Source organism: Neoarius graeffei, chromosome 3, assembly GCF_027579695.1.
Source record: "Neoarius graeffei isolate fNeoGra1 chromosome 3, fNeoGra1.pri, whole genome shotgun sequence".
NCBI lineage: Eukaryota > Metazoa > Chordata > Actinopteri > Siluriformes > Ariidae > Neoarius > Neoarius graeffei.
In genome coordinates this window covers 114,031,858-114,059,380 of record NC_083571.1, presented here as the reverse complement: position 1 = coordinate 114,059,380, position 27,523 = coordinate 114,031,858, and the positions used below count along the sequence as shown (strand labels likewise).

The window sequence follows — 27,523 nt, the reverse complement described above, 5'->3', positions numbered from 1 at the left end:
GCCAGTGTTAGTAATTACCAGTCACACATACCGCCTAGTGGCCAGTGTTAGCGATTACCAGTCATACACACCGCCTAGTGGCCAGTGTTAGTAATTACCAGTCATACACACCGCCCAGTGGCCAGTGTTAGTCATTACCAGTCATACACACCGCCTCGTGGCCAGTGTTAGTAATTACCAGTCATACACACCGCCCAGTGGCCAGTGTTAGTAATTACCAGTCATACACACCGCCTAGTGGCCAGTGTTAGTGATTACCAGTCATACACACCGCCCAGTGGCCAGTGTTAGCGATTACCAGTCATACACACCGCCTAGTGGCCAGTGTTAGCGATTACCAGTCATACACACCACCCAGTGGCCAGTGTTAGTGATTACCAGTCATACACACCGCCTAGTGGCCAGTGTTAGTCATTACCAGTCATACACACCGCCCAGTGGCCAGTGTTAGTCATTACCAGTCATACACACCGCCTAGTGGCCAGTGTTAGCGATTACCAGTCATACACACCGCCTAGTGGCCAGTGTTAGCGATTACCAGTCATACACACCACCCAGTGGCCAGTGTTAGTAATTACCAGTCATACACACCGCCTCGTGGCCAGTGTTAGTAATTACCAGTCATACACACCGCCTAGTGGCCAGTGTTAGTAATTACCAGTCATACACACCGCCCAGTGGCCAGTGTTAGTAATTACCAGTCATACACACCGCCCAGTGGCCAGTGTTAGTAATTACCAGTCACACACACCGCCTAGTGGCCAGTGTTAGTAATTACCAGTCACACACACCGCCTAGTGGCCAGTGTTAGCAATTACCAGTCATACACACCGCCTAGTGGCCAGTGTTAGCGATTACCAGTCATACACACCGCCTAGTGGCCAGTGTTAGCGATTACCAGTCATACACACCGCCTAGTGGCCAGTGTTAGCGATTACCAGTCATACACACCGCCTAGTGGCCAGTGTTAGCGATTACCAATCATACACACCGCCTAGTGGCCAGTGTTAGCGATTACCAGTCATACACACCGCCTAGTGGCCAGTGTTAGCGATTACCAGTCATACACACCGCCCAGTGGCCAGTGTTAGTAATTACCAGTCATACACACCGCCTAGTGGCCAGTGTTAGTAATTACCAGTCATACACACCGCCTAGTGGCCAGTGTTAGTGATTACCAGTCATACACACCACCCAGTGGCCAGTGTTAGCGATTACCAGTCATACACACCGCCTCGTGGCCAGTGTTGGCGATTACCAGTCACACACACCGCCCAGTGGCCAGTGTTAGCGATTACCAGTCATACACACCACCCAGTGGCCAGTGTTAGTGATTACCAGTCATACACACCGCCTAGTGGCCAGTGTTAGTGATTACCAGTCATACACACCGCCCAGTGGCCAGTGTTAGTAATTACCAGTCATACACACCGCCTAGTGGCCAGTGTTAGTAATTACCAGTCATACACACCGCCCAGTGGCCAGTGTTAGTAATTACCAGTCATACACACCGCCCAGTGGCCAGTTAGCAATTACCAGTCATACACACCACCCAGTGGCCAGCGTTAGCAATTACCAGTCATACACACCGCTTAGTGGCCAGTGTTAGTAATTACCAGTCATACACACCGCCCAGTGGCCAGTGTTAGTAATTACCAGTCATACACACCGCCTAGTGGCCAGTGTTAGCGATTACCAGTCATACACACCGCCCAGTGGCCAGTGTTAGCGATTACCAGTCATACACACCACCCAGTGGCCAGTGTTAGTGATTACCAGTCATACACACCCCCCAGTGGCCAGTGTTAGTAATTACCAGTCATACACACCGCCCAGTGGCCAGTGTTAGTAATTACCAGTCATACACACCGCCCAGTGGCCAGTGTTAGTAATTACCAGTCATACACACCGCCCAGTGGCCAGTGTTAGCAATTACGTCATACACAACACCTAGTGGCCAGTGTTAGCAATTACCAGTCATACACACCGCCTAGTGGCCAGTGTTAGCAATTACCAGTTATACACACCGCCTAGTGGCCAGTGTTGGCGATTACCAGTCATACACACCGCCTAGTGTTAGCAATTACCAGTCATACACACCGCCTAGTGTTAGCAATTAGCAGTCATACACACCGCCTAGTGGCCAGTGCTAGCCAGTAAAGAAATAAAACAAGAGACTGGCTATGATGTATAAGAAAATTCTACAACCCAGAAACGGATGGGAGCTCTGCTTTTAGGCAGTGCCTAAATCTATCTATTTATTTATTTAATTGTGTCCTGTGGGAATGGTCGTAAAATGGCAAAGTCAATGCTTTAATCTTCCCCATGTCAGCTGAGTAATATTTACAGAAATGTTTTGTCACGGCTCCAGTGGGAATCAGAACCATCAGATTTGCGTGTTGTGACCCGTCTTGGCATTGCTGGCCATGATGTAGTGATATTGCGATAGCACTATTCATACCGCCTCAGTGTAAAGCAACCAGTATTAAACTCAAAAAACGAGTAAATATAACCTCAGCAGATACAGTGGGAGTGCCGTATCCACGGGGACATGTTCTGAGATCTGACTCGCGGAGCCGAAGCCATGGATAGGAGCGACCCTGTGTATATAAAGCTCGTTTTTGTGTGCATGCGTATCTATGATCGTTTCATTTTGTAAACAACGCAGAATATGACCTCAACAGTAACTAATAAGTTATAACCATATACTGTAATAAGGTATGAGTCGTTGTATCTCCCCCCCTTTCTCTTTGGATTCTAAAATTTCCACTTAATATTTTTATCATGGTTGAGGCACGGTGAGTGATGCAAGTGCGGAAAACATTTATTTACACAGGACAGTCAAAGCAACAAAAGGACGAGAGTAGAAAAGAGGAATCCAACAAGCATTGGCATGGAAAATAAAGACAAATATGACGAAATAAGAGCCTGGTTTAAATAAGGCGAGTAATAAGTGGGGGGGGGGTGAAAGCTGGTGTGCATGTTTTATGCTGTCTATAAGCAGGGTGTGTGGGAATTGTAGTTCGAGGGGTCATGCTTGTGTGAATATGGTGGTCCCACTGTACAGGAAAAATGTTATAGCCTTTGCTTGAACAAAACAAATCTTGAGAAACGGGACGAGTACTCTCTTAAGAGAGACATGGTGCAGCTCGACTCGTGTCCTGTTGCAAGGAGCGAATGTCTCAGCTTGGGCTTTTCACAAAAATGGGCTTGCCGCCTTGCACGGTTCACACTGTGTAGAAACTTCTCATTAAATACAGTCAGGTGGGAATACACGATCTGTTACTTTTCCTTTATGGAAGACGGCGTGTAAATGAAAACGTATCTATTCCATGTTTTTTAAACCTCATACAATAACAGGTTTCGTATGTGAAAAGGGCTTGAGTCTCCAATTTTATTGCTTTCCATTGTAGACTGCAGAAAGCAGTGAGTCCCCTTTCTTGTTTTTCACTGAGAAATGAGTTGTTAAATTTAATTTAGTGGAGTGTAGCATGTGCACCCGTATAGAAGAGGAGAAAGCTTTTGGCACAACTTTGCTTTTATTGCAAAGGTGGATTGCTGCGGAGATCAGATCCCCAGTTATCGAGGTTTCCTTGCACTTGATCTGGACCTCTTCTCTGTAAAGCCCTGTGTGCTTACTGTCGTGCATCAGTCTGGCCCACGCTAAAAGATTTCGCACACAAGGTGTCCACTAAAGGATTAAGTCCTTCGGCGAGAGGTAACGGGGACAGGATTTGTGTGATCTGGGAGTCCTGAGCCTCAAACCGGCACGTTTAGCTGACAGAGACTGATTCAGTCGTCTCACTCTTGAACAAGAGAATGATTCGGCAGCTTTCTCTGTGACTGAGCAGCCCTATTCAGGATCCACTCTGCTCACCCCAATAATTGGACGGGGCAAGAAAAGGTGTCCTAAAAATAGTCTGTTTCATTCATACTGCGTCCAGCAAGAACATCAACCCAGCGGTCGAAAAACCTACAAGTTAAAATTTGGAACCTGGAACATTCGCACCCTATTGGACAACACTGAACACTCTGATCGTCCTGAGAGAAGAACTGCTCTTGTGTCCCGGGAACTGAACCGCTTCCATATCGACGTTGCTGCTCTTCAGAAGACTTAAAAAGCTGGAGCAGGGTAGTTGAAAGAACCTGGTGGTGGCTACACCTTCTTTTGGCAAGGGTGAGCCAAGGATGCATGGTGTCAGCTTCACAATCGGAACGGAGTGCATCATGACCCTGTGCCTTACCCTTGATGATAACCAGCACGCCACTGTGATGTGTGCCCATGCTCTGACCCTTGCTGCAGAAAATGAGGTCTCAGAAGTTTTCTACTCAACTCTGGACACACTCCTGTCAAACATCCACAAAGGTGAGAAGATTGTCGTCTTAGGTGACTTCTATGCAAGGGTTGGAAGAGACGATGAGCTCTGGAAAGGAATAGTTGGTAAGGATGGCGTAGGAACTGCAATTCGAATGGTTTGCTTTTGCTTACCTTGTGCACCGAACATCAACTCATCATAACCAATACTCTATTCCGCCAGAAAAATAGATTCAAGACCACTTGGCAACACCCTAGGTCGATGCATTGGCACCTGATTGACACTTATAATCCGAGCTTGTGACCAGAAGGAGATGCTTAGCAAAGCAATCACTAGCGCAGATGACTGCTGGACTGGCCATCGGCTTTTCTTGCTTTTTACCACGGGTTTGCTTTGTTGTAGGAAAGATGTGATAAACAGTTTAATAAAGAAATTGCCGTATTTTCTTGTCAGAACCTTTTCAGTTTTTATTATTGCAGTACATTTTGTCAGTATTTTACATCATAATTATCATGCGATAATATGAACTGCTTTGCAAATGAATATTCATGAGTGCTAAAATATTTTTCATGTGAAAAACACTTGGATTAAAACTAACCTATTCTATTTTTCTGGATTGTGCAGATGGATGAATCCACGGTACCTTGGGATTTTTATATTAGCTCACAACTGAGGGCCAGACTGCCTGCTGATCAACAGCATTGTCATGATCCGAGCACTTGTTACCTCTACGAAAATGGATCATTCACCTTTTGGCAGGTTCCTCAAGGGCGAACGATTCAAGTATGGATTTTTTTGTTGTTGTTTAATTGCAAATACTGTTGAATAAACTTTCTACTACCAGTTGTTTAAAATAATATTGTTTCTGTATAGGAGTTACTGGAGGACAACTTGGATAAACGGGATATTCCACTTTTGGCCATTTGGTTGTTGGAGATGGTGAAACGGATGCACTCGTGTCGACTTGTTCACGGGGCTTTGCAGCCTGAAACACTAATGGTGTGCCACAGGTACAAACCAAAGACACCGAATCTTACTGAAAGTATTAGTGCCTGTTGCTTTGCTGTTATAAAATGAAGAGATGCCTCATGGCGGTGTCTGAACTCAAGGAGCTTATGTTATTAACTCCTCTTACGGAGTAAAAAAGGACCTGTCTGCATGTCCAGACATACATTTCTTTTCTCACTCTTCTACACACCTTCCACTGTAGTTAACGACTAATGTGCGTGATGGTCTGGGAAAACCAGTCAGGTGTCACTGTGGCTGAATTCTGGCAAATGGCTAAAAAGACTAAGGCTGCATTCACACAACAATGGCAACGCTATTTATTTATTTATTTATTTAAATATCGCGTCCACATGGGCAACGGATCAGTAAAATATCAGGTTCATATGGCAACGCAACGCTTGCTAAAAATGATGCAATACACATGCCACACCTCTACGTGCGCTGTAAGATGGTCCCATCGGAGACACCAGAACAATAGAGGAAGTAGACGCATGCACATAAACCCCTTCTTCTGTAGCATCAGCCACAAAGTTTTGATTAATCAGTAGCGTAAAAAGAAAGACGCAGAAAGAGGAATGAATGGGGGTAGATGGAAGCCAGTACGCCAACATTCTGATATCCTCCAGAATTCTTTAATGGTCCGGAATAAATTGAATGCTACACATTGATGGATTACTTTGTTCTTCTACACCCTTTTTGAGGAATGTATTGTCCGACTTAAACCAACATCTGAAGAGGTGAGATCGCTCCTTTTTTTTTTTTTTTTTTTCCCTATTTTTGCTGGCGGGATTGTTTTTGTTTTTGGAAAGCGCACGGGCGGTGTGCGGTTTGGTTATACTCAGTACTTCTGCAGTGTTTGGACTAAAGACTCTTCCCTAAGGGCTATTCTCTCTCTCTCTCTCTCTCTCTCTCTCTCTCTCTCTCTCTCACTTTGCACCATTACACAATAAATATTCACAGTGAAAATATTTTGTAAGCGCGTTTCATGAACCAAGTTATAGGATTTGTTGACAACTCGCATCGAGTTCGTTACACTTCTACCCAGCGTGAAGCGCTGACAGTCATGTGGTTGTGACGTCATCGTAAACAAATCCGTTCTACTCATCCAGATGACTTCGCAACAGGGCCGTTGCCAGATTTTTTCACTCTGTAACCCGTTCTCAAAAGATTTCGTTTTGGGGCACCCAAAACGCCGGTGCCGTGTGGACGCCAGGCCGAAACGATAAACAATTTTATCAGATTCACCTGAATCTGTTGCCGTGTGGACAGGGCCTAAAAATCATTTTGCCCATAGAAAGTGTTTTCTGCCTGTAGTATATTTTGACGTGAGCAGAGCTCCACAATCAAAATAAACTCGTTAAATATAAATTTCTCCCTTTACACTTTTAGGGAGAAGTAGAATTTAAAATGCTGTAACTTTTACTCTTGGGTTAGATGCATGCAAAAGAGAAACGTACTGTATTTAAGTTCAGAACGCGTGTGTAGTGGGGAAAAATGTCAATTTCACCATGTGAAGGGTTTTTCCAGGCTGCCACACATTTTAATTTGAATGGCTCTATAATAAGCCTGGTATTATACCCTGGTACATGAATATAGCAGCGTTCCCCCTGCGTTCTGAAAAATGTTCTATTTTTTTCTTTGAAAAATAAAGATCAAGAAGTATGCTTTACTTTTTTCTTTTCATCATTACCGACTTATCAAAGTGGACTTGATACAGAATTATACCAATCAAACTGGCACAATTCAAATATTTGTACAGATACAGCTTGGTTTGTCCATTACATGTACAACTGGGCTCCACTCCAGCATCTAATAAAAGAGACCTGATTTTGGGCCCCCTGTGCACCATCAAGCGAAAATAAACCTCTTTAGTTTGAGCTTACTGAAGGTTATTTTAGCAGAGAATTATTCGAGCAGTATTAGGACTCCCTTTAGTCTTTACTTCAACACACAACTTGATTTACAATTCGACAGAGTCGAGAAGAGTCTTGGAACAACTAACAGTGAAAGAATCCGAATTTCTTGTCGATTTAGAAGCTGAACACAGAATGACATCGCGTTTTATGTCATACTGTTAGTCAGGTTTGTAGTACTCGAGTCCGACTCGTGCCCTAATTTTAAGGACTCATGACTTGACTTGGACTCTGACTCGTGCATTAACTGCATTCGGACTCGGATTTTTTCTTTATATTTTGTAACATGCCAAAATAATTTGGCATAAGAGATTTATATCTACGTTAATTTTTGTACTAATTTTGTGCAAGAGTGTCACACCTGTGCGCCTTGGCGTGTGCATCAGAGAGACTCTTGGGTGCACTCCGGACAGCGCGGACTCTCGCGCGCACCATAAACGACTCGCACCTGCACAGGATTAAGGCGCAATCAGCATGCTGATATAAAAACTGTGAAAACACACTTACTTTGCGAAGTATTGAATTGCATTGCTGGCGCATTACCGAGCCTTATTTCCTCGTTTGGTTTCCTGATCCCAGATTTCCTGTTTCTCGTCTTTGATCCTGCCGAGTCTACGATAGCCTGTTTGTGCCTCGCTCGACCTATCATCTGTTTCACCGTTTTACGATTTTTCCTGCCGTTCTGGATTGTTTACCGTCTTCACTTGTATTAATAAACGCACCTTCTGCACTTCCATCCATCTCCCAACCATCTCTGACAGAATACTTCACGCTCCCTGATAAAGAGAAGCACATTCACCTGTTCATACGGCATGGTCAGGAACAAACTAATGTTAATGGCGCTGAAACAAACACCGTCACATGGTGCGATTGGAGTTTTGGACTCTGACTCGACTTGGATCAATAGTGGACTTGAAATTTTCTTTAATGACTTGGACTTGAACACTGGGGACTCGAGACTGGACTCAGACTTGAGGTTTAGTGACTCGACTACAACTTTTGAGTCTGGTTCCTCCCTCATGTCGTCTGAGGGAGTTTTTCTTTGCCACCGTCGCCACAGGCGTGCTCATTGGGGATAGATTAGGGATACAATTAGCTCATGTCTTAAGTCATTCAAATTCTGTAAAGCTGCTTTGGGAGAATGTCTATTGTTAAAGCGCTATACAAACAAACTTGACTTGACTACAACACTGCTGTTAGTTAGACCAGAGCCTCCCTTTTAACTTTTTTTTCTTTTAAACCGACCCCTGTATTACTGACACCATGTGATGTGCTTGGGGACGGTAGGGACTCTGAATGTGTCTCCCCTATGGCTGTTTTCAGCCCTTAAATCATCTTCCGTGCTTGAAGAAGCTCATCCAAAAAACTTCGCCAGCTTAGACTGCGCCATTGTTTGGTTCATGCAGAGATGATTACACCACCACACCAGGCCAATTTTAGACGCATTGGCGATTGGGCAAAAGCTTGGCGCTCATTTGGTCATTGTGTAGTCGATTTTTATTGGTCACAAGCCTGTGCTTGTTGTTTACACTCTGGCTTCCTGCTGTCTCTTCACTGGGGTTGGATTTCAGCAAACGGAGGGATTTCTAGAAAAGGTGTGACTTATGATAGTGACGTACATTCGTCACTGCGACGAGTGCGAGTAATTTTCTCTTCGTCACTGATGGATTATATTCATCAATGATGAGTGCCAGCAGGAACCCTGATAGTCTTATGGTATTGTGGTGTACTGGGTTTTTTTTATGACACCTGATGATGGGTTAGCCAATTACGTTAATATTAAAATGTAATATCGATTTGAATTTGATGCATACCTACCTGCTACTTGCCTTCATGCTCAGGTGTAATGATTATTTTCCCCAGCTGTGCAGACAGTGTCGTCTGCATGGATTTCTCACATTCGTTGGACTTGGAGCTGCAGACTGATGTGGAGACCGTGCAGTCTCTTCCCTCGGCTCAGAACTATATTAAACAGGGTTTATTGTTGCCCTCCGCTTCTCCTTACCAGGTAAAATCTCGTATCCAGCTTTCCTAGAATATCTCTTTTGCAACCAAATGTGTAGCGTTAAACAGAAGAACTGGTCCTAATGCACTTCTTCTCATCTCTCAACAGGTGGACCTCTGTGGCATTGCAGAAATAGTACACTTGCTACTGTTTGGGAAAAACATGAAGATAATTAAGGATGCATCGTACTGGAGATTGACCGAGGACCGTGGACCTCTGGATCAGCAGAGGACCCTTGAATTCAGGTGAGGGTATATACATTTTAGAACAGTGGTACAAAAAGGGTATTAAATTTAGAATATGCACTACCGTTCAAAAGTTTGGGGTCACCCAGGCAATTTTGTGTTTTCCGTGAAAAGTCACACTTTTATTTCCCACCATAAGTTGTAAAATGAATAGAAAATATAGTCGAGACATTTTTCTGGCCATTTTGAGCATTTAATCGACCCCACAAATGTGATGCTCCAGAAACTCAATCTGCTCAAAGGAAGGTCAGTTTTATAGCTTCTCTAAAGAGCTCAACTGTTTTCAGCTGTGCTAACATGATTGTACAAGGGTTTTCTAATCATCCATTAGCCTTCTGAGGCAATGAGCAAACACATTGTACCATTAGAACACTGGAGTGAGAGTTGCTGGAAATGGGCCTCTATACACCTATGGAGATATTGCACCAAAAACCAGACATTTGCAGCTAGAATAGTCATTTACCACATTAGCAATGTACAGAGTGGATTTCTGATTAGTTTAAAGTGATCTTCATTGAAAAGAACAGTGCTTTTCTTTCAAAAATAAGGACCTTTCAAAGTGACCCCAAACTTTTGAACGGTAGTGTATTTACGGTTTCACTTGAATTCTAATTCTAGTAAATTGTTATTCAATTTTGCTTCATATTTATTGACTGATTGATGGTTAATTATACGACCCCGTTTCTTAAAAATGCTGGGACGCTGTGTAAAAAATAAATAAAAACAATGTGAATTTACAAATCATGGAAACACCATATTTCATTGAAAATAGTCTAAAGACGACTGTTGAAACAGAAAATATTTGGTGTGCGTGTGTAAATATAAAATGCGCACTCGTTTTGAATTTGATACCAACAACATGTTTCAAAAAAGTTGGGAAAGGGACATGTTTACTATTGTGCTGCATCTCTCTCTATATCAGATGGCTCGTAAATGAGCTGCTGTGGTCTTTTTGAAAGCACACCACCCTCTGCGATCTTCTGCCATCCTTGACGCCTCCGCCAGGCTTTTTTGTGTCCATCTCGTGATGTCTTGTTGCCATGTTTGTGGGGGTCTGCTTCTTCGTCTCTTTCCAGGTGCTTTTCCTTAAACGATGACTTTCTCTAGTCCTTCATGTCGGATGGCATGGCCGAAAAAACCCATCTTTCTTTTCGCGATTTGTTCTCAGAGCATCACCTTGGTGTTCAACGTTTCTAGAACCCAAACATTGGTTCGATGCTCTCTCCATGAGGTTCTTGGCAAGTGCCTGTATGCCCACATCTCGAATGCATCTACCTTCTCAGCTTGCTTGGCCGTTGCTCATGATTTGCATCCGTAGGTGGCAATAACAAATGCGGTTGCTCTGATAATTTTGAGCTTTAAGTTGTTACTGATTGCTTGACTCTTCCAGATGGTACATATGCTTTGAATTTTATTCTTTGTGTTGGTGAGCCTTCTGGTTACTTTCTGCTTACACTTTGCCTCGGTGTTAATAGCTGAACCCAGGTAAACAAATTCTTCTATTTCTTCTAATGCAAGTAACGTATTTTTAGAAGAAATGTGTTGCATCACCTCTACTTTTAGCAACACTGAAGATGTTTGGAAAATGAGGAGACCAGTTGCTGCTGTTTTGAAAGTGAAATGTTGTCCCATTCTTGCCTGAGATACAATATCAGCTGCTGAACAGTTCAGGGTCTCCTTTGTCATATATTTTTTTGTTTCATAATGCACCAAAAGTTTTCAATAGGAGACAGGTATAGACTTCAGGCAGGCCACTTTAGCACCTGGACTCTCTACTACAGAGCCATGTAGTTGTAATGCATGAAGACAGCGATTTGGCGTTGTCTTGCTGAAAGAAGGAAGGTCGTCCCTGAACGAGGTCATCTGGATGGCAGTATGTTGCTCCAAAAACTGTATACATCATTCAGCATTAATGACACCTTCCCAGATGTGTAAACTACCCATGCCATGTGCATTAATGCCCACTCATACCATCACAGATGCTGGCTTTTGAGCTGTGCACTGATGACATGCCAGATGGTCCTGCTCCTCTTTAGCCTGGAGGATGTGGTGTCCGTGATTTTCCAAAAAGAATTTCGATTAAGTTGCAACATCATATATGAGATTCCATGCCAATTATGCAATAAAACTTACATCGGAGAGACAGGAAGGAGTTTCAACACAAGGAAAAATGAACATGGAGTGCGAAAAGGAGACAGCTATAAGACAAACCCGAACAATAAAAGAAAAGGCACAACAGGAAAATTATAAATCAGCCATAACAGATCACTGCAAAAGGGAAAATCATATTATGGACTGGGGGAATGCCAGAGTCATCCGCACAGAAGATGATAAACATCAGCACTGGATCAAGGAGGTCATGGAGATCCAAAAGAGGAGCCCGAGGACCATCAACCGGGATGAGGGAGCATACATGCTCTCCCATACCTGGAGTGCCATCTTTCAGGGGACGAACAGACAGTAGTAGGCGTGACCGACCTGTCAAACCAGACAGGAAGGTCACGCCTTCGGAAACATCAGTTGATAAGATGTGTCACCAACAACATCCGGTGACACTCTGAGGAAGACGACAGTCGTACGTCGAAACGTCAGATAAACAAACCTAAAAAGTAGATGTCTGATAAAAAAAGAAAAAAATAACCTTATTTAATATAAGACATAATGAACGTAATCAAAAGATTAAGAATTTCGATTCATCAGACCACAGGACAGTTTTTCACTTCACCCCAGTCCTTCGTCAATGAGCTCGGGTCCAGAGAAAGCAGCAGTGTGTGTGGTGTGGGTCCCCCCCCCCGATATTGTTTATATTGGGTTGTCTTTACATGGTAGAATTTTAATGTGCGTTTATGGATGCAGTGATGAACGGTGTTCACGGATGTTGGTTATTGAAAGCGTTCCTGAGCCCATGCAGCAATCCCCCCCCCCCCCCCCCCCCACACACACACACACACAGAATTGTGTCCGCTTTTAAGGGCCTGAAGATCAAGGAAATCCTGTGTTTAGTTTTTGGCCTTGTCCCTTGCGTACAGAGATTTCTCCAGATTCTCTGAATCCTTTAATGATTTATGTACTGTAGATGGCGTGATCCCCAAATTCTTTGCCATTTTACATTGAGACATTCACTAAATTGGGGCACTATTTGCCCACTTAGTTTTTCACAAAGTGGTGAACCCCTCCCCATTGTTACTTCTGAGAGACTCCGCCTCACAGCTTTATACAGCGTCCCAACTTTTTTTTTTTTGTTAAACTGGGTCGTATGGGGGGCGTCGTGGCTCAGGTGGATAAGGCGCCATACCATAAATCCGGGGACCCGGGTTCGATTCCGGCCCGAGGTCATTTCCCGATCCCTCCCCGTCTCTCTCTCCTGCTCATTTCCTGTCTCTACACTGTCCTGTCCAATAATAAAGGTAAAAAATATCTTTAAAAAAAAAAACTGGGTCGTATGAGTATTTTAACATGCTTGGGCTTTCTTTTTTAGCAACCTGCTTGGTCCTTTGTGGCAAGATTTTTTCCACAACCTTTTGAATCCAGAGGACAACTCAACGGAGTTTATTTTGTCCAACCTAATCAACAACATAAAGAACACACTCTATGAAGGCTTGGAGTGTCAGATTTCTCTGTAATTTCTGCTGTCAGTCACTTTTCTGTGTTTGTGTGTCTTTCGTTTCTTTTAAGTTCCGATAAAGTATTCTTACATATTCTTAATTTTGCTTCATTATTATTTTTTTTTTTATCCTGTACTCGTGTTGTGTGTTCAATAAATGGGCAAAATACAGCACAATCAAAAATGCTTGTTTTTGTTGATTTGTGATTATGTTGGAAGGGAAATATCTGGGGGGGGGGGAGGCTACTTATAGCCAATGATTTAACCAAAGACAACCTTTATGAATTACAGCACTCTTCAGTATTATGCCATTAAAACTGAACAGTTTTTGTATTATTGTAAAGAGATTTGGGTTTCCTTTGTGTACAAAAACAATTGTATCCGTACTCTCGAAAGCAGACGACCCACACAGTTTGAAGTTTTCTGTATTACCTGATTGATGTGACCAGTGGGCTTTCTTTATAGCTGCATAAATATCACCTAAAGCATAATCACATTTTCACACAAGTCTGAAAAGTAGACCGAGAATTCAAGCAAGTCAGATAAAAAAATATTATGCTTGATCATTTAATTATTAAGGGAAGCAATCTAATTTTACATATCAGTGAGTGGCAAAAATATGTGAATATTTGCTGTGAACTTCTCGCACAACTTTGCTATTGGATTATCATCAGGACTTTGACTTGGCCATTCCAAAACATTAATTTTATTCTTCTTTAACCATTCTTTGGTTGGATGACTTGTGTGCTTAAAGGAGATGCGCAGAACCTTTTTTATTTTTAAATACATTTCTGAGTGGATAGTATCTCCATCCTTGACTCTTGTATGCTACATAAATGGGAATAAAAAAAAATAGATTTTTGAGAGTTAAAATCAACTGCAAAGTTGGCATTCGAGCTGCCCCGCTGAGCCAGCCAGCCCCGAGTGCGTGACATCACAGCAGTAACCAGTTTTAAGGCCGAGGCCTTTGACAGCTATAGACCAAAGCCGGACTCGGCAGGTGAGAGTGGTTGCGATGGCCTCTTCGTTCAGATTTACTGGAGATTCTTCGGATTCCTCAGATAGTCAGATGCATTACTGTGATGGTCCTGAAATTGGAATGTGTGTATATGTTACTGCTATACAAGAAAACCGTATCAGTTCAAACCATCGGAAAGTGAATCCGATTAGAAACACGGAGGCCCCCACCTTACGAAATAAAGCCAGAGAACTGGATGGAATTGAACTGACACTCATGTGACTCTCATTAAAACAGGATACATGTTATAACTTACATGTACATTCATACATTTTCACTGAGAAAACGTAAAAGGCTAATTAAATAATCGGATGAACTGAGACAATCACATTCTGAAGCAAGTTAAATAATCTTATACCGGTAACTTAAACACGCTGATACAAGTTACATGTATTAATCTAAATGCAGGTAAACAAATGAGAGTTGCATCTTGCCCATCTGTGGTCTCGCTTCTTGAAGGCCGATCCTGTGGCCAGTTTGTTTTGAAACAATCTGACTTTCATTTCTTCATTCATTCACTTCTTCCATGTAAGGGCGAGATATTTCTGCTGAGACAAGCATATCCAGCAGAGAGAAAAAAAAAGCCTATCCAGCAGAGAAATCTGACAACTGGTCCACTCATTCTCCATTTTTTCCATACTGAGTACTCCGCCATTACTGCTCAGCTCACACTCTGGGAGAACTGCTACAACTGAACTTTGCTTTTCTTTTAGTTTTCTTTTCCTTTAATTGTTGGTACTGCACCCTCTTTCAATACAGGCTTATAGCCAATGCTCCTTAACAGATCAGAGGTTTCGTATGAGTCTTCAGTAAAACGTGCAGAGCAAAGGAGAGACCACTTTGTAGGCGCCCAATGTGCCCATGAATTTTTTTTCCTCACAAAACGCGTCCAAATCTTTGCAGTTTGAACATTTCTTGGGCCATGAATGCAACATAAATCCACCTTCTGTCGTGTTGCTGCACCCACCAGCAACACATCTACATGGCATGGTGATAAATTGGCTCAAAATGGAGGATCGGAGTTGCAGTCAACTCTGTGTTTTAGTATAGCGGAAATGGCGATGAGACCGATAGACTTCCTGCTGTGATGTTACAGATGTCAAGGTCATTCACTCAGACCGCTACCTATATGAATCACTTTAATCATAAAAATTACTATATTAGATTTATTGTTAATGCTTAAAACTATTCCTATGCCATTCTTGAGGTCTCAAGGCGTTTTTATAAACAAAACGTGAGGCCATGGCTCTGCGTATATGCTTTTAAGGTCGATGTCTTGCTGCATAACCTACTTTCTCTTCCGATTCAGTTCATGGACAAATGTCCTCATATTTGTTCTTTCTTGGGTGGGATAAGGTTCTTATGCTGGAATGCAGTGTTTCTTTCTTTAGCAAACTGGAGCTCAGCAGCAATTAAAAATTTTTTTTTGGGAGAGCAGTAGCAGCCCCTGCCATGCGCACCATTGTTGAGTGTTCTCCTGATGGTGGACTGATGAATGTTAACATTAGCCAATGTGAGAGAGGCCTTCAGTTGCTTAGAAGTTACCCTGGGGTCCTTTGTGACCCCTCAGACTATTGCATGCCTTGCTCTTGGAGTGATCTTTGTTGGTTGACCACTCCTGGGGAGGGTAAAAATTGTCTTGAATTTCCTCCACTTGTCTAACCATGGAGGCCAAACTGTTTAGTAACCTTTTCCAGCCTGATGAGCATCAATAACTGTCTTTCTGAGGTTCTCCAAAATATTCTTTGTGCCATAATACACTTCCACAAACATGTTGTGAAGATCAGACGTTGATAGATCCCTGTTCTTTAAATATTAAATAAAGCATGGCACCCACATACACACCTGATTTGTCATCTCATTGACTGAAAACATCCATCCATTATCCATAACCGCTTATCCTGTGCAGGGTTCACGGGCAAGCTGGAGCCTATCCCAGCTGACTGGGTGAGAGGCAGGGTACACCTTGGACAAGCTGCCAGATCATCACAGGGCTGACACACAGACAAACAACCATTCACACCTACCATCAATTTAGAGCCTCCAATTAACTCCACACAGAAAGGCCACTGGGCTCGAACCCAGAACCTCCTTGCTGTCAGGTGACTGTGTTAACCACTACACCACCATGCTGCCTGATTGAAAATATCTGATTCTAATTTCACCTTCAAATTAACTGCTAATCCTGGATGTTCACATACTTTTGCCACTCAGTGTAACGTAATAGACTATTTTCCTCAATAAATAAATGACCAAGTACAACCTCAAATCAGAAAATGTTGGGACTGTATGGAAAATGCAAATAAGAAAAGAGAGCAGTGATTTCTAAATTTACTTTGACTTGTATTTCATTGCAGACAGAATGAACCCAAGATATTTCATGTTTTGTCTGGTCAGTTTCATTTCATTTGTTAATCTACATCCGTTCCTGAATTTCAGGCCTGCAACACGTTCCAAAATAAAGTTGGGACGGGGCAATTTAGGGATAGTAATGAGGTAAAACAGTTAACTAATGATGTGATTTGAAACAGATGATTGCAATCATGATTTGGTATAAAATCAGTATCCGGAAAAGACCAAGTATTTGAGGAGTAAAGAGAGGCCGAGGATCTCCAGTTTGTCAACAAATGTGTGAGAAAAATCTTTAAATGTTGTTAAAATCAATGTTCCTCAAAGAAAGATAGGAAAGGATTTGGATATTTCACCATCTAAGATGTATACATCATCCTCATCAAACGATTCAAGGAATTTGGAGGAATTTTGGTGCATAAAGGGCAAAGGCTCAAGCCTAATCTTCTTGGCCCCTCTTCTCTTCACCCTGTACACCGCGGACTTCTGCTACAACTCGGAGCTGTGTCACATTCAGAAGTTTGCCGATGGCACGGCCATCGTTGGGTGGATCAGTGACGACAGAGAGGAGGAGTATAGGAGTCTGGTGAGGGACTTTGCTGTGTGGTGCAACAGGAACCATCTGCAGCTCAAGATCTCAAAGATCAAGGAGCTGGTCATTGACTTTGGGAGGTCCAGACCAAGGTCATGACCAGTTCTGATCGAGGGAGTCGAGGTGGAGACTGTGGATTCCTACAAGTACCTCAGGCTGTGGCTGGACAGCAAGCTGGACTGGACTTGCAACACCAAACACTTTCATTCACACTCACATTCAGACCTACGGTCAATTTAGAGTCACCAGTTAACCTAACCTGCATGTCTTTGGACTGTGGAGGAAACCCACGCGGACATGGGGAGAACATGCAAACTCCGCACAGAAAGGCCCTCGCCGGCCACTGGGCTCGAACCCGGACCTTCTTGCTGTGAGGTGACCGCGCTAACCACTACACCACCGTGCCGCCTACAGTAAATATAGCACATATATTTACTCTGAGACAGTAGCCACAAAAATGAAGCATAATCCCAAAATGAACAATTTAAAAGTTACAGGAGTAAAATATACCAAGTGTCTGTACTTTTATATTATTCTACTCTTACCTCTTAGAGTTTTCGAAACTGAAACCTCCAAACTGAGGCTGACATACACACGCTGTTGCCATGACCTAAACTCTTATTTCCCGGAAATGGCCTGGCGCTAGAGCTCAGTGGAACACATTTTCCCTCTGTAATAAGCATAAACATGTCTGAAAGCGATTCCTTTAGTCTAGTCCATTTACAGTAAGCCCTCAGTATTCGCGGGGGTTAGGGACCGAACATGGCCGCGAATAAGCCAAAATCGCGAATACTTGTAACACCCCCCCCCCCCCCCCATAAAACTGCTCTTTATGTAGCGCACACTACTCTCGTTGATGCCGTAGTGACGAGCCACTGCCGCAAAACTCTTCCCTTCCTTTAGCATATCGAGAAGTCCTACCTTCTCCTGTAGCGTCATTACCTTCTTCTGGCGCTTAGGTTCCTTGGCAGGAGCCTTAGAAGATGCAGAGCGTTTAGGAGCCATTGTAGGGCGTAAAAATTATTCAAAAATACCAAGAACGCACAATACGTGAACAAGTCTGAACTACGGGAACCGCGAGACTGTACTGTACAATGAGCTCATTCATATCAGCCAATGAGCAGCAGCCCGCCATTCAAACTTCAGCCAATAGCGAGCGAGCATTCGGCTCCGAGAATGTAGCAGTGCGTAAACGTTCGCAGTGCGTAAACGTTCAATATGTTCGCCGCAAATGACCGTGAATCGCTGAGATTTCCGTGAATGTATAGGAGATATGTTTTATATAAAATCCCGCAAATATGTGAATTCGCAAATACTGAACCGCGAATAGGCGGGGGTCTACTGTATTTCGAATGGTGAACTGAATTGTATACTCACACCGGCCATTTTAATCGGAGCACGTGTACAGTGGTGCTTAAAAGTTTGTGAACCCTTTAGAATTTTCTATATTTCTGCATAAATATGACCTAAAATATCATCAAATTTTCACACAAGTCCTAAAAGTAGATAAAGAGAACCCAGTTAAACAAATGAGACAAAAATATTATACTTGCTCATTTATTTATTGAGGAAAATGATCCAATATTACATATCTTTATATGTAAAAGTATATGTACCTTTGCTTTCAGTATCTGGTGTGACCCCCTTGTGCAGCAATAACTGCAATGAAACATTTCCGGTAACTGTTGATCAGTCCTGCACACCGGCTTGGAGGAATTTTAGCCCATTCCTCCGTACAGAACAGCTTCAACTCTGGGATGTTGGTGGGTTTCCTCACATGAACTGCTTGCTTCAGGTCCTTCCACAACATTTCCACTGGATTAAGGTCAGGACTTTGACTTAGCCATTCCAAAACATTTAACTTTATTCTTCTTTTACCATTCTTTGGTAGAACGACTTGTGTGCTTAGGTTCATTGTCTTGCTGCATGACCCACCTTCTCTTGAGATTCAGTTCATGGACAGATGTCCTGACATTTTCCTTTAGAATTCGCTGGTATAATTCAGAATTCATTGTTCCATCAATGATAGCAAGCTGTCCTGGCCCAGATGCAGCAAAACAGGCCCAAACCATGATCCTACCACCACCATGTCTCACAGATGGGATAAGGTTCTTATGCTGGAATGCAGCGTTTTCCTTTCTCCAAACATAATGCTTCTCATTTTAAAGCAAAAAAGTTTTATTTTGGTCTCATCCGTCCACAAAACATTTTTCCAATAGCCTTCTGGCTTGTCCACATGATCTTTAGCAAACTGCAGATGAGCAGCAATGTTCTTTTTGGAGAGCAGTGGCTTTCTCCTTGCAACCCTGCCATGCACACCATTGTTGTTCGGTGTTTTCCAGATGGTGGACTCATGAACATTAACATTAGCCAGTGTGAGAGAGGCCTTCAGTTGCTTAGAAGTTACCCTGGGGTCCTTTGTGACCTCGCTGACTATTACACGCTTTGCTCTTGGAGTGATCTTTGTTGGTCGACCACACCTGGGGAGGGTAACAATGGTCTTGAATTACCTCCATTTGTACACAATCTGTCTGATTGTGGATTAGTGGAGTCCAAACTCTTGAGATGGTTTTGTAACCTTTTCCAGCCTGATGTGCATCAACAACGCTTTTTCTGAGGTCCTCAGAAATCTCCTTTGTTCATGCCATGATACACTTCCACAAACATGTGTTGTGAAGATCAGACTTTGATAGATCCCTGTTCTTTAAATAAAACAGGGTGCCCACTCACACCTGATTGTCATCCTATTGATTGAAAACACCTGACTCTAATTTCACCTTCAAATTAACTGCTAATCCTAGAGGTTCATATACTTTTGCCACTCACAGATATGTAATATTGGATCATTTTCCTCAATAAATAAATGACCAAGTATAATATTTTTGTCTCATTTGTTTAACTGGGTTCTCTTTATCTACTCCCACAGTTCAACAACATGCAGATTCGGTAAAAATACCCATCCACTGGGGTTGCACAAACCAGTGCATACTTAGTGCTGGACCATGCCCAGATAGATCGGGGAAGGTTGCGTCCGGTGTTAAAACCTATTCCAAATCAAATAAGCGGATCATGATAATCTACTGTTGCGATCCCTAACGAGAGCAGCCAGAAGAAGAGGAGGTTTTCTTTATCTACTTTAAGACTCATATGAAAACCTGATGATATTTTAGGTCATATTTATGCAGAACTATAGAATATTCTCAAGGGTTCACAAGCTTTCAAGCACCTCTGCCGTCCTTCCTCTAAGCCTTTCATGTAATGTGAGCCTTGAGGCAGTTAAGACCACAGGTGTTGTATCTTTGTTTGCTAGGAGGAGTGACTGCTCATTTGCTATTTAAATGGCTGTACAACGGCACTTTTACGAGGATATGATCACTGGGGTGAGCAAGTCGCCGTTCCTTTACTCTACCTCAAAGGTCTGGAATGTCTGACTGAACTCAAGGGTCCTGTGAACAGTAATGGTTCCTTATGGATTTGGGCTAAGACCTGTAAGTGGCAGATGTATTTACTGAACCCTTGATTGTTGCTCTTTAAGACTGTGAGAGAGGAAGGGAATGGTATGCTCATGATCATCTCCTGATCTTCTCATCATTATATTCGGGTTTGGTGAAACTCTTGAATTTTTGGGGTGTTGCGGTCATATTAAGGTTTTCTTTTCTGTGAGCAAATATTTGCTAAGCAGCATGAACATTAACACTGCGCCTGGCTGCGTTAACTGTATCGTGTGTGTACTTGCCTGTACACATATTTGGCTTAACTCAAGTGAAGCATACCTCCAGGGTGTGGCAGAATTTTTTTTTTTCTCAATATAAACCGTATTACTGCTGGTTGGTTTTCAGGACTAAATGATGACAGAAGATAAGAATGAGTGATTGGTATGCATGGATTAATGAAAAACATCAATAACCACAAATTTGTGACCCACCATAGACAAATTCCCAAGATAGTTCAGGGATTAAAAAAAAAAAAAATCAAATTCTCCTGGTGCTCATTTACCTCAGACATAAACCAGTACTAGAAGCAATTACAGGAGGTGAATAAGCCCTGTGACGAATTAGCCCTCGCAGGGATTGCTTTAACCAGCCTCACACCACCTCCGCAGAAGAACGCACCCAACTCATCCCAACATGTGCTGGCCTGTGTGCTGCATGTTGACAGGAGCAGCTACCACAGCTCTGTATGTGCGAGACAGACAGATTGTAAGGTGTTGTGCGAGTGTCTTTTGCCGCGTTATCTTGAAGCCCGTTTCCCACTTCTGGGCAGAAAGGTAAGGTTTTTCTTTTCTTCCCTCTCTTGGATCATTCTTTTCTTCTTAAGACAGGTTAAGAAGGTAGTTCTGAGAGGGAAAGGATGGGTCTAAATGTATAAAATAATAAGAGGTAATAAGGCAAAATCTTCAACTGGGAAGGTCATGTGACTGAAGTTAATGGGAAGAATGAAATGCGGGATGGGTAGTGACTCCGCAAACAATCTTTTCTTTGTTTGACTTTCATTTACACTTTTCTACCTTTCTCATTGAAAATGTAGGCTAGACGTGCGAAAAAAAAAAAGTTTGCATTTTGCCTGAGAGATTATTGTAATTTTCATTTTGGTGCAACGTCCAAAATGTTCTTACTTCCAGTGCCTTGCAAAAGTATTCATCCCCCTTGTAGTTTATCCTGTTTTGTCACATTACAAGCTGGAATTAAAATGGATTTTTGGAGGATTAGCACCATTTGATTTACACAACATAACCACTTTAAAGGTGCAAATTGTTGTTTTATTGTTTTACACAAACAATAATTAAGCGGAAAAAACATAAATCTGGAGTGTGCATAGGTATTCCCCCCCCCCCCCCCCCCAAAAAAAAAAGTCAATACTTTGTAGAGTCACATTTTGCTACAATTACAGCTGCAAGTTTCTTGGGGTACGTCTCTATTAGCTTAGCACATCTAGCCACTGAGATTTTTGCCCATTCCTCAAGGCAAAACTTCAAGTTATGCCACAGGTTCTCAATTGGATTGAGGTCTGGGCTTTGACGAGGCCATTCCAAGACATTTAAATGTTTACCTTTAAACCACTCCAGTGTAGCTTTAGCAGTATGTTTAGGGTCATTGCCCTGCTAGACCGTGAACCTTCGTCCCAGTCTCAAACCTCTGGCCGACTCAAACAGGTTTTCCTCCAGAATTGCCCTGTATTTAGTGCCATCCATCTTTCCTTCAGTCCTGACCAGCTTTCCTGTCCCTGCAGATAAAAAACATCCCCACAGCATGATGCTGCCACCACCATGCTTCATTGTAGAGATGGTGTTCTCAGGGTGTTGGGTTTGCACCACACATGGCATTTCCCATGATGGCCAAAAAGTTCAATTTTTGTCTCATTTGACCAGAGAATCATCTTCCATGTGTTTGGGGAGTCTGCTACATGCTGTTGGACAAACTCCAAATGTGATTTTTTTTTTTTTTAAGCAATGACTTTTTTTTTTTTCTCGCCACTCTTCCATAAAGCCCCACTCTGTGGAGTGTACAGCTTAAAGTGGTCCTATGGACAGATACTCTCATCTCCCCTGTGGATCTTTGCAGCTCCTTCAGTGTTATCTTTGGTGTCTTTGTTGCATCTCTGATTAATGCCCTCCTTGCCCAGTCTGTGAGTTTTGGTGGGCGGCCTTTCCATTTTACTATAATGGATTTAATGGTGTTCTGTGGGATATTCAAACTTTCGGATATTTTTTAAAGCCCAACCCTGATCTATACTTCTCCACAACTTTGTCTCTGACCTGTTTAGAGGCTCCTTGGTTTTCATGTTGCTTGTTTAGTAGTGTTGCAGAGTCAGGGTCCTTCCAGAACAGGTTGATTTATACAGACATCATGTGATGGATCATGCACAGGGTGACGTTTAAGAGTGGAGGAAGATCTACACAGATCTTTGAATATCCCATGGAGCACCATTAACTCCATTATAGTAAAATGGAAAGAATATGGCACCACTACAAACCTGACAAGAGAAGGCCTCTGGTACTGTTGGTCAACAGGGTGCCGGTGGAAAGTGTGCTACTGTTGCGCCAAAACGGAGAAGGAGAAAGAGAGGGGGGAGGCATGTTAGGAGAGAGCGTGAAAGATGGAAGGGAAGGAGCTTAGAATTGAGGGTAGGAACACTGAATGTGGAAACATTGACTGGCAGAGCGAGAGAGTTAGCAGGTATGATAGAAAGAAGGAAGTTGGACATTTTGTGTGTGCAGGAGACGAGGTGGAAAGGAAGCAAGCCAAGAACATTGGAGGTGGATGCAAGTTGTTTTATTATGGAGTGGATGGAAAGAGAAATGGTGTTGGTATTGTTTTGAGGGGAGAGTTGGTCAACAGTGTGATTGATGTGAAGAGGGTGTCAGATAGAGTGATAGGCATGAAGTTGGAGATTCAAAGAGTGGTAATCAATGTTGTGTGTGCGTACGCCCCACAGGTTGGATGTGAGAATGAAGAGAAAGAGTCTTTCTCGGAAAAGATGGATGAAGTGGTAGAAAGTTTACTGAGGGAGGAGCGCATGCTGATAGGAGCAGATTTCAATGGACATGTTGGCGAGGGAAACGGAGGAGATGAAGATGTGATGGGCAGATATGGTGTAAGAGAGAGAAATGTGAAAGGGCAAATGGTGGTTGATTTTTCAAAGAGGATGAATTTGGCAATAGTCAATACATACTTCGAGAAGAAAGAGCAGCACAGGGTGACGTTTAAGAGTGGAGGAAGATCTACACAGGTGGACGAAGGGGTAACCTGAAGGAGATTGGAGACTGTAAAGTGATGGCAGGGGAGAGTGTAGCTAGACAACATCGAGTGGTCGTGTGCAGGATGAGCTTGAAAATGAAAAAGAGGAAGTGTGAAATAGTGGAGCCGAAGATTAAGTGGTGGAAACTAAAAGAGGTTGAACCATCAGAAGGGGTTTAGGGAAGAAATGAGACGAGTATTGAGTGGTCATGGAAATCTGCCGGAAGATTGGAATACTACTGCTGTACTAGTAAGAGAGGCAGCAAGGAAAGTGCTAGGGTGGTCATTGGGAAAGAGGAAGGAAGACAAGGAGACATGGTGGTGGAACAAAGAAGTGCAGGAAATTATAAAAGAAAAGAGGCTAGCAAAGAAGAATTGGGACGAGCAGAGAGATGAGGAAAGCAGGCGGTTATACAGAGAGACGAGACAGAAGGCAAAAAGAGCGGTAGCGAAGGCAAAAGCAGATGCATACCAGGGGTTGTACGAAAGACTGGAGACCAACGAAGGAGAGAAAGACCTGTACAGACTAGCTAGGCAGAGAAACAGGGACGCGAGGGATGTACAGCAGGTAAGAGTGATGAAAGATGAAAATGGAAATGTGCTGACAAAGAGAGTGTATTAAGAAGGTGGAAAGAGTACTTTGAGGATTTATTAAATGAGGAGAATCCAAGAGAGAAAAGGTCAGATTCATTGGAGACAGCAAATCAGGAAGCAGAGTTGGTTAGTAAGGATGAGGTGAGGGCAGCCATGAAAAGAATGAAGACTGGGAAAGCAGTCGGACCAGATGGTATCCCGATTGAGGCTTGGAGATGTTTGGGTGAGACGGCTGTGGAGTTCCTAACGAGATTGTTTAATAAGATCCTAGAGAATGAGAAAATGCCAAACGAATGGAGAAAGAGTGTGCTAGTCCCAATATACAAGAATAAGGGAGATGTACAGAGCTGCAGTAATTACAGAGGAATAAAATTGATGAGCCACACCATGAAGCTATGGGAAAGGGTATTGGAGGCGAGATTGAGAAGAGAGGTAGCAATCTGTGAACAGCAGTTGGGTTTATGCCAAGGAAGAGCACGTCGGATGCAATTTTTGCTCTAAGAATGTTAATGGAGAAGTACAGAAAAGGCCAGAGAAAGTGTGTTTGTAGATCTGGAGAAGGCATACGATAGAGTGCCAAGAGATGAGTTATGATATTGTATGAGAAAGAGTGGAGTGAATGAGGAGTATATCAGAGTGGTGCAAGACATGTATGAGAACAGTGAAACAGCAGTGAGGTGTGCAGTTGGAACGACTGAAAGGTTCAAGGTGAAGGTGGGACTCCATCAAGGATCTGCTTTGAGTCCTTTTTTGTTTGCCATAGTGATGGATAGCTTGACGGACGAAGTGAGGCAAGAGTCACCATGGAACATGATGTTTGCGGATGATATCGTGATACGTGGTGAAAGTAGAAAGGAGGTTGAGTTGGGTTTGGAGAGATGGAGGTATGCATTGGAACGAAGAGGAATGAAAGCGAGCAGGAGCAAAACAGAATACATGTGCATCATTGAGAATGGAGATGAGAGTGTAGTGAAGATGCAAGGAGCAGATGTAAAGAAAGTTGGTGAATTCAAGTACCTGGGGTCAACTGTGCAGGAAAATGGGGGCTGCGATAGTGAGGTGAGAAAGAGAGTGCAGGCAGGGTGGAGAAGGATTTCGGGAGTCATTTGTGATAAGAAAGTCCCACCAAAAGTGAAAGGTAAGCTGTATAAGACAGTAGTGAGACCAGCTGTGATGTATGGATTGGAGACCGTACCCTTAATGAAGAGACAGGAGGCAAAGTTGGAGGTGGCGGAGTTGAGGATGTTAAGGTTTGCGACGGGAGGTTGAACAGGATGAGGGACAGCACATGTGGAGAGCTTGGGAATTAAGCTAAGAGAGATGAGACTGAGATGGTATGGGCACATCCTGAGAAGAGATGCAGAGCATGTTGGAAGGAGAATGTTGAGGATGGAGCTGCCAGGCAAACGAAAATGAGGAAGGCCAAAGAGGAGATGCATCGATGTGGTGACAGAGGACATGAAAGTGGCAGGTGTGGTAGAGAAGGATGCGGAAGACAGGGAGCAATGGAGACGAAAGATCCGCTGTGGGGACCCCTAATCAGAAGCAGCCAAAAGAAGATGATGTGACGGATCATGTGACACTTTGATTGCACTCAGGTGGATCTTAATCAACTAATTACGAGACTTATGAAGTGAATTGGTTGGACCAGCTCTTACGTATTTAGGGGTTTCATACGAAAGGGGGTGAATACTTATGCACACTCCAGATTTCTGTTTTTTCATCTTAATTATTGTTTGTGTTGCAATAAAACAATAATGTGTACCTTTAAAGTGGTCAGCATGTTGTGTAAATCAAATGGTGTTAACCCTCCAAAAATCCATTTTAATTCCAGCTTGTAATGCGACAAAACGGGACAAACACCAAGGGGGATGAATACCTTTCCAAGGCACTCTACCAGGATGGGCTGTGGGATGCCAATATTTATAGCACTTTTGGAATTTGGATAGACATAGACAAAAAATATTTTGACCTGAATTGATCCAGGGTAAAGTTCATATAAGTGTCCTTGGGCTATCATAATGGAGAAGTAACCCTTAATAACAGGTAGGTGCTTAGTCGTCTCTATAAACCGACTTCTTTTGCAGGACTTAATTCGCTGGGTAGTACACAGTGATCTTATTTGTTTTAAGGCAGCTTGCTTACCAGTAGAATTTGACGATTGGTAGTCAGATAGTGAGCACAACTTTGTAGCATTTTGTGTTGTTATTATGGACAAGACCCACCTAGATTCTAAATGAGGACATGAGTGTGTTCGACGTTTCAGCATCTATGAAGGAAAATTTAGTACACCTTGGTTGAGTTCACAATACCTTGGGTATTTTTTTTCTTGTTCTCCCTTCAATCAGCTTCAGAATTATTGACATCCTTCATAAAAGCACGTGATGAATGATATTTGAAGCATATTTTAAACATATTAAGAATATTATAGATATGTTTTTCCTACAAAAGACTGGTTTTAAAATTATTGCCAACCCCAATTACAGAGAAAATAACAGCACTGAGCCTTTTCCTGTAATGTTTAAAAGGTTAGCGACTCCAGTCGAAGTGGCTTTGACCACTCCTTCATATTGTATTAAATTTCCTTGATGAATTTTTCAAGGTTCCATGCTGTACTTTGTGCATGTGGAATGCCTTCATCAGTTCATCAGTCTTCAGTAGGGTTCACATCAGGCAAGAGAGACCTTGATCTATAATTTCTCAGTAGATAATGTGAGGCTAAACCAGTTTGGCTGCTGCAGTATTGCGTCTCAATGGCCAGGTGATTCGCCATATTACTTTTCTCTCTTGAGTGCTCATATTGGTTCATTATACCAGCTCATAGCAGCAAAACATCCATCCATCCATCCATTATCCATAACCACTTATCCTGTGCAGGGTCACGAGCAAACTGGAGCCTATCTCAGCTGACTATGGGTGAGAGGCAAGGTACACCCTGGACAAGTCACCAGATCATCACAGGGCTGATACATAGAGAAAAACAACCATTCACACTAACATTCACACCTACGGTCAATTTAGATCCACCAGTTAACCTAACCTGCATGTCTTTGGACTGTGGGGGAAACCGGAGCACCCGGAGGAAACCCACGTGGACACGGGGAGAACACGTAAACTCCACACAGAAAGGCTCCCGTCGGCC

The 27,523-nt window shown here is 42.9% G+C and overlaps 2 protein-coding genes across 4 annotated transcripts in view; both read left to right on the top strand.

Annotated features, from left to right (window-relative positions):
• Positions 1–13,258, top strand: part of bub1ba (BUB1 mitotic checkpoint serine/threonine kinase Ba) — a 52,958-nt gene extending 39,700 nt beyond the window's left edge. For both annotated transcript variants that reach the window (XM_060917932.1, XM_060917931.1), the window contains exons 12-16: positions 4,941–5,099; positions 5,190–5,326; positions 9,101–9,245; positions 9,351–9,487; positions 12,966–13,258. In XM_060917932.1, the coding sequence (XP_060773915.1) occupies positions 4,941–5,099; positions 5,190–5,326; positions 9,101–9,245; positions 9,351–9,487; positions 12,966–13,110 (723 nt within the window). In that variant the 3' untranslated portion in view covers positions 13,111–13,258. The remainder of the gene's footprint in view (positions 1–4,940; positions 5,100–5,189; positions 5,327–9,100; positions 9,246–9,350; positions 9,488–12,965) is intronic.
• Positions 13,259–20,449: 7,191 nt separating this feature from the next.
• pak6b (p21 protein (Cdc42/Rac)-activated kinase 6b) overlaps positions 20,450–27,523 on the top strand; it is a 59,143-nt gene continuing 52,069 nt past the window's right edge. The window contains exon 1 of one of the 2 annotated variants that reach the window (XM_060917934.1): positions 20,450–20,538. The gene's annotated coding sequence lies outside the window, so the exon portion shown is untranslated. Of the gene's footprint in view, positions 20,539–21,190; positions 21,318–27,523 lie in introns of those variants that run through there. The other variant, XM_060917933.1, reaches the window with a different exon arrangement.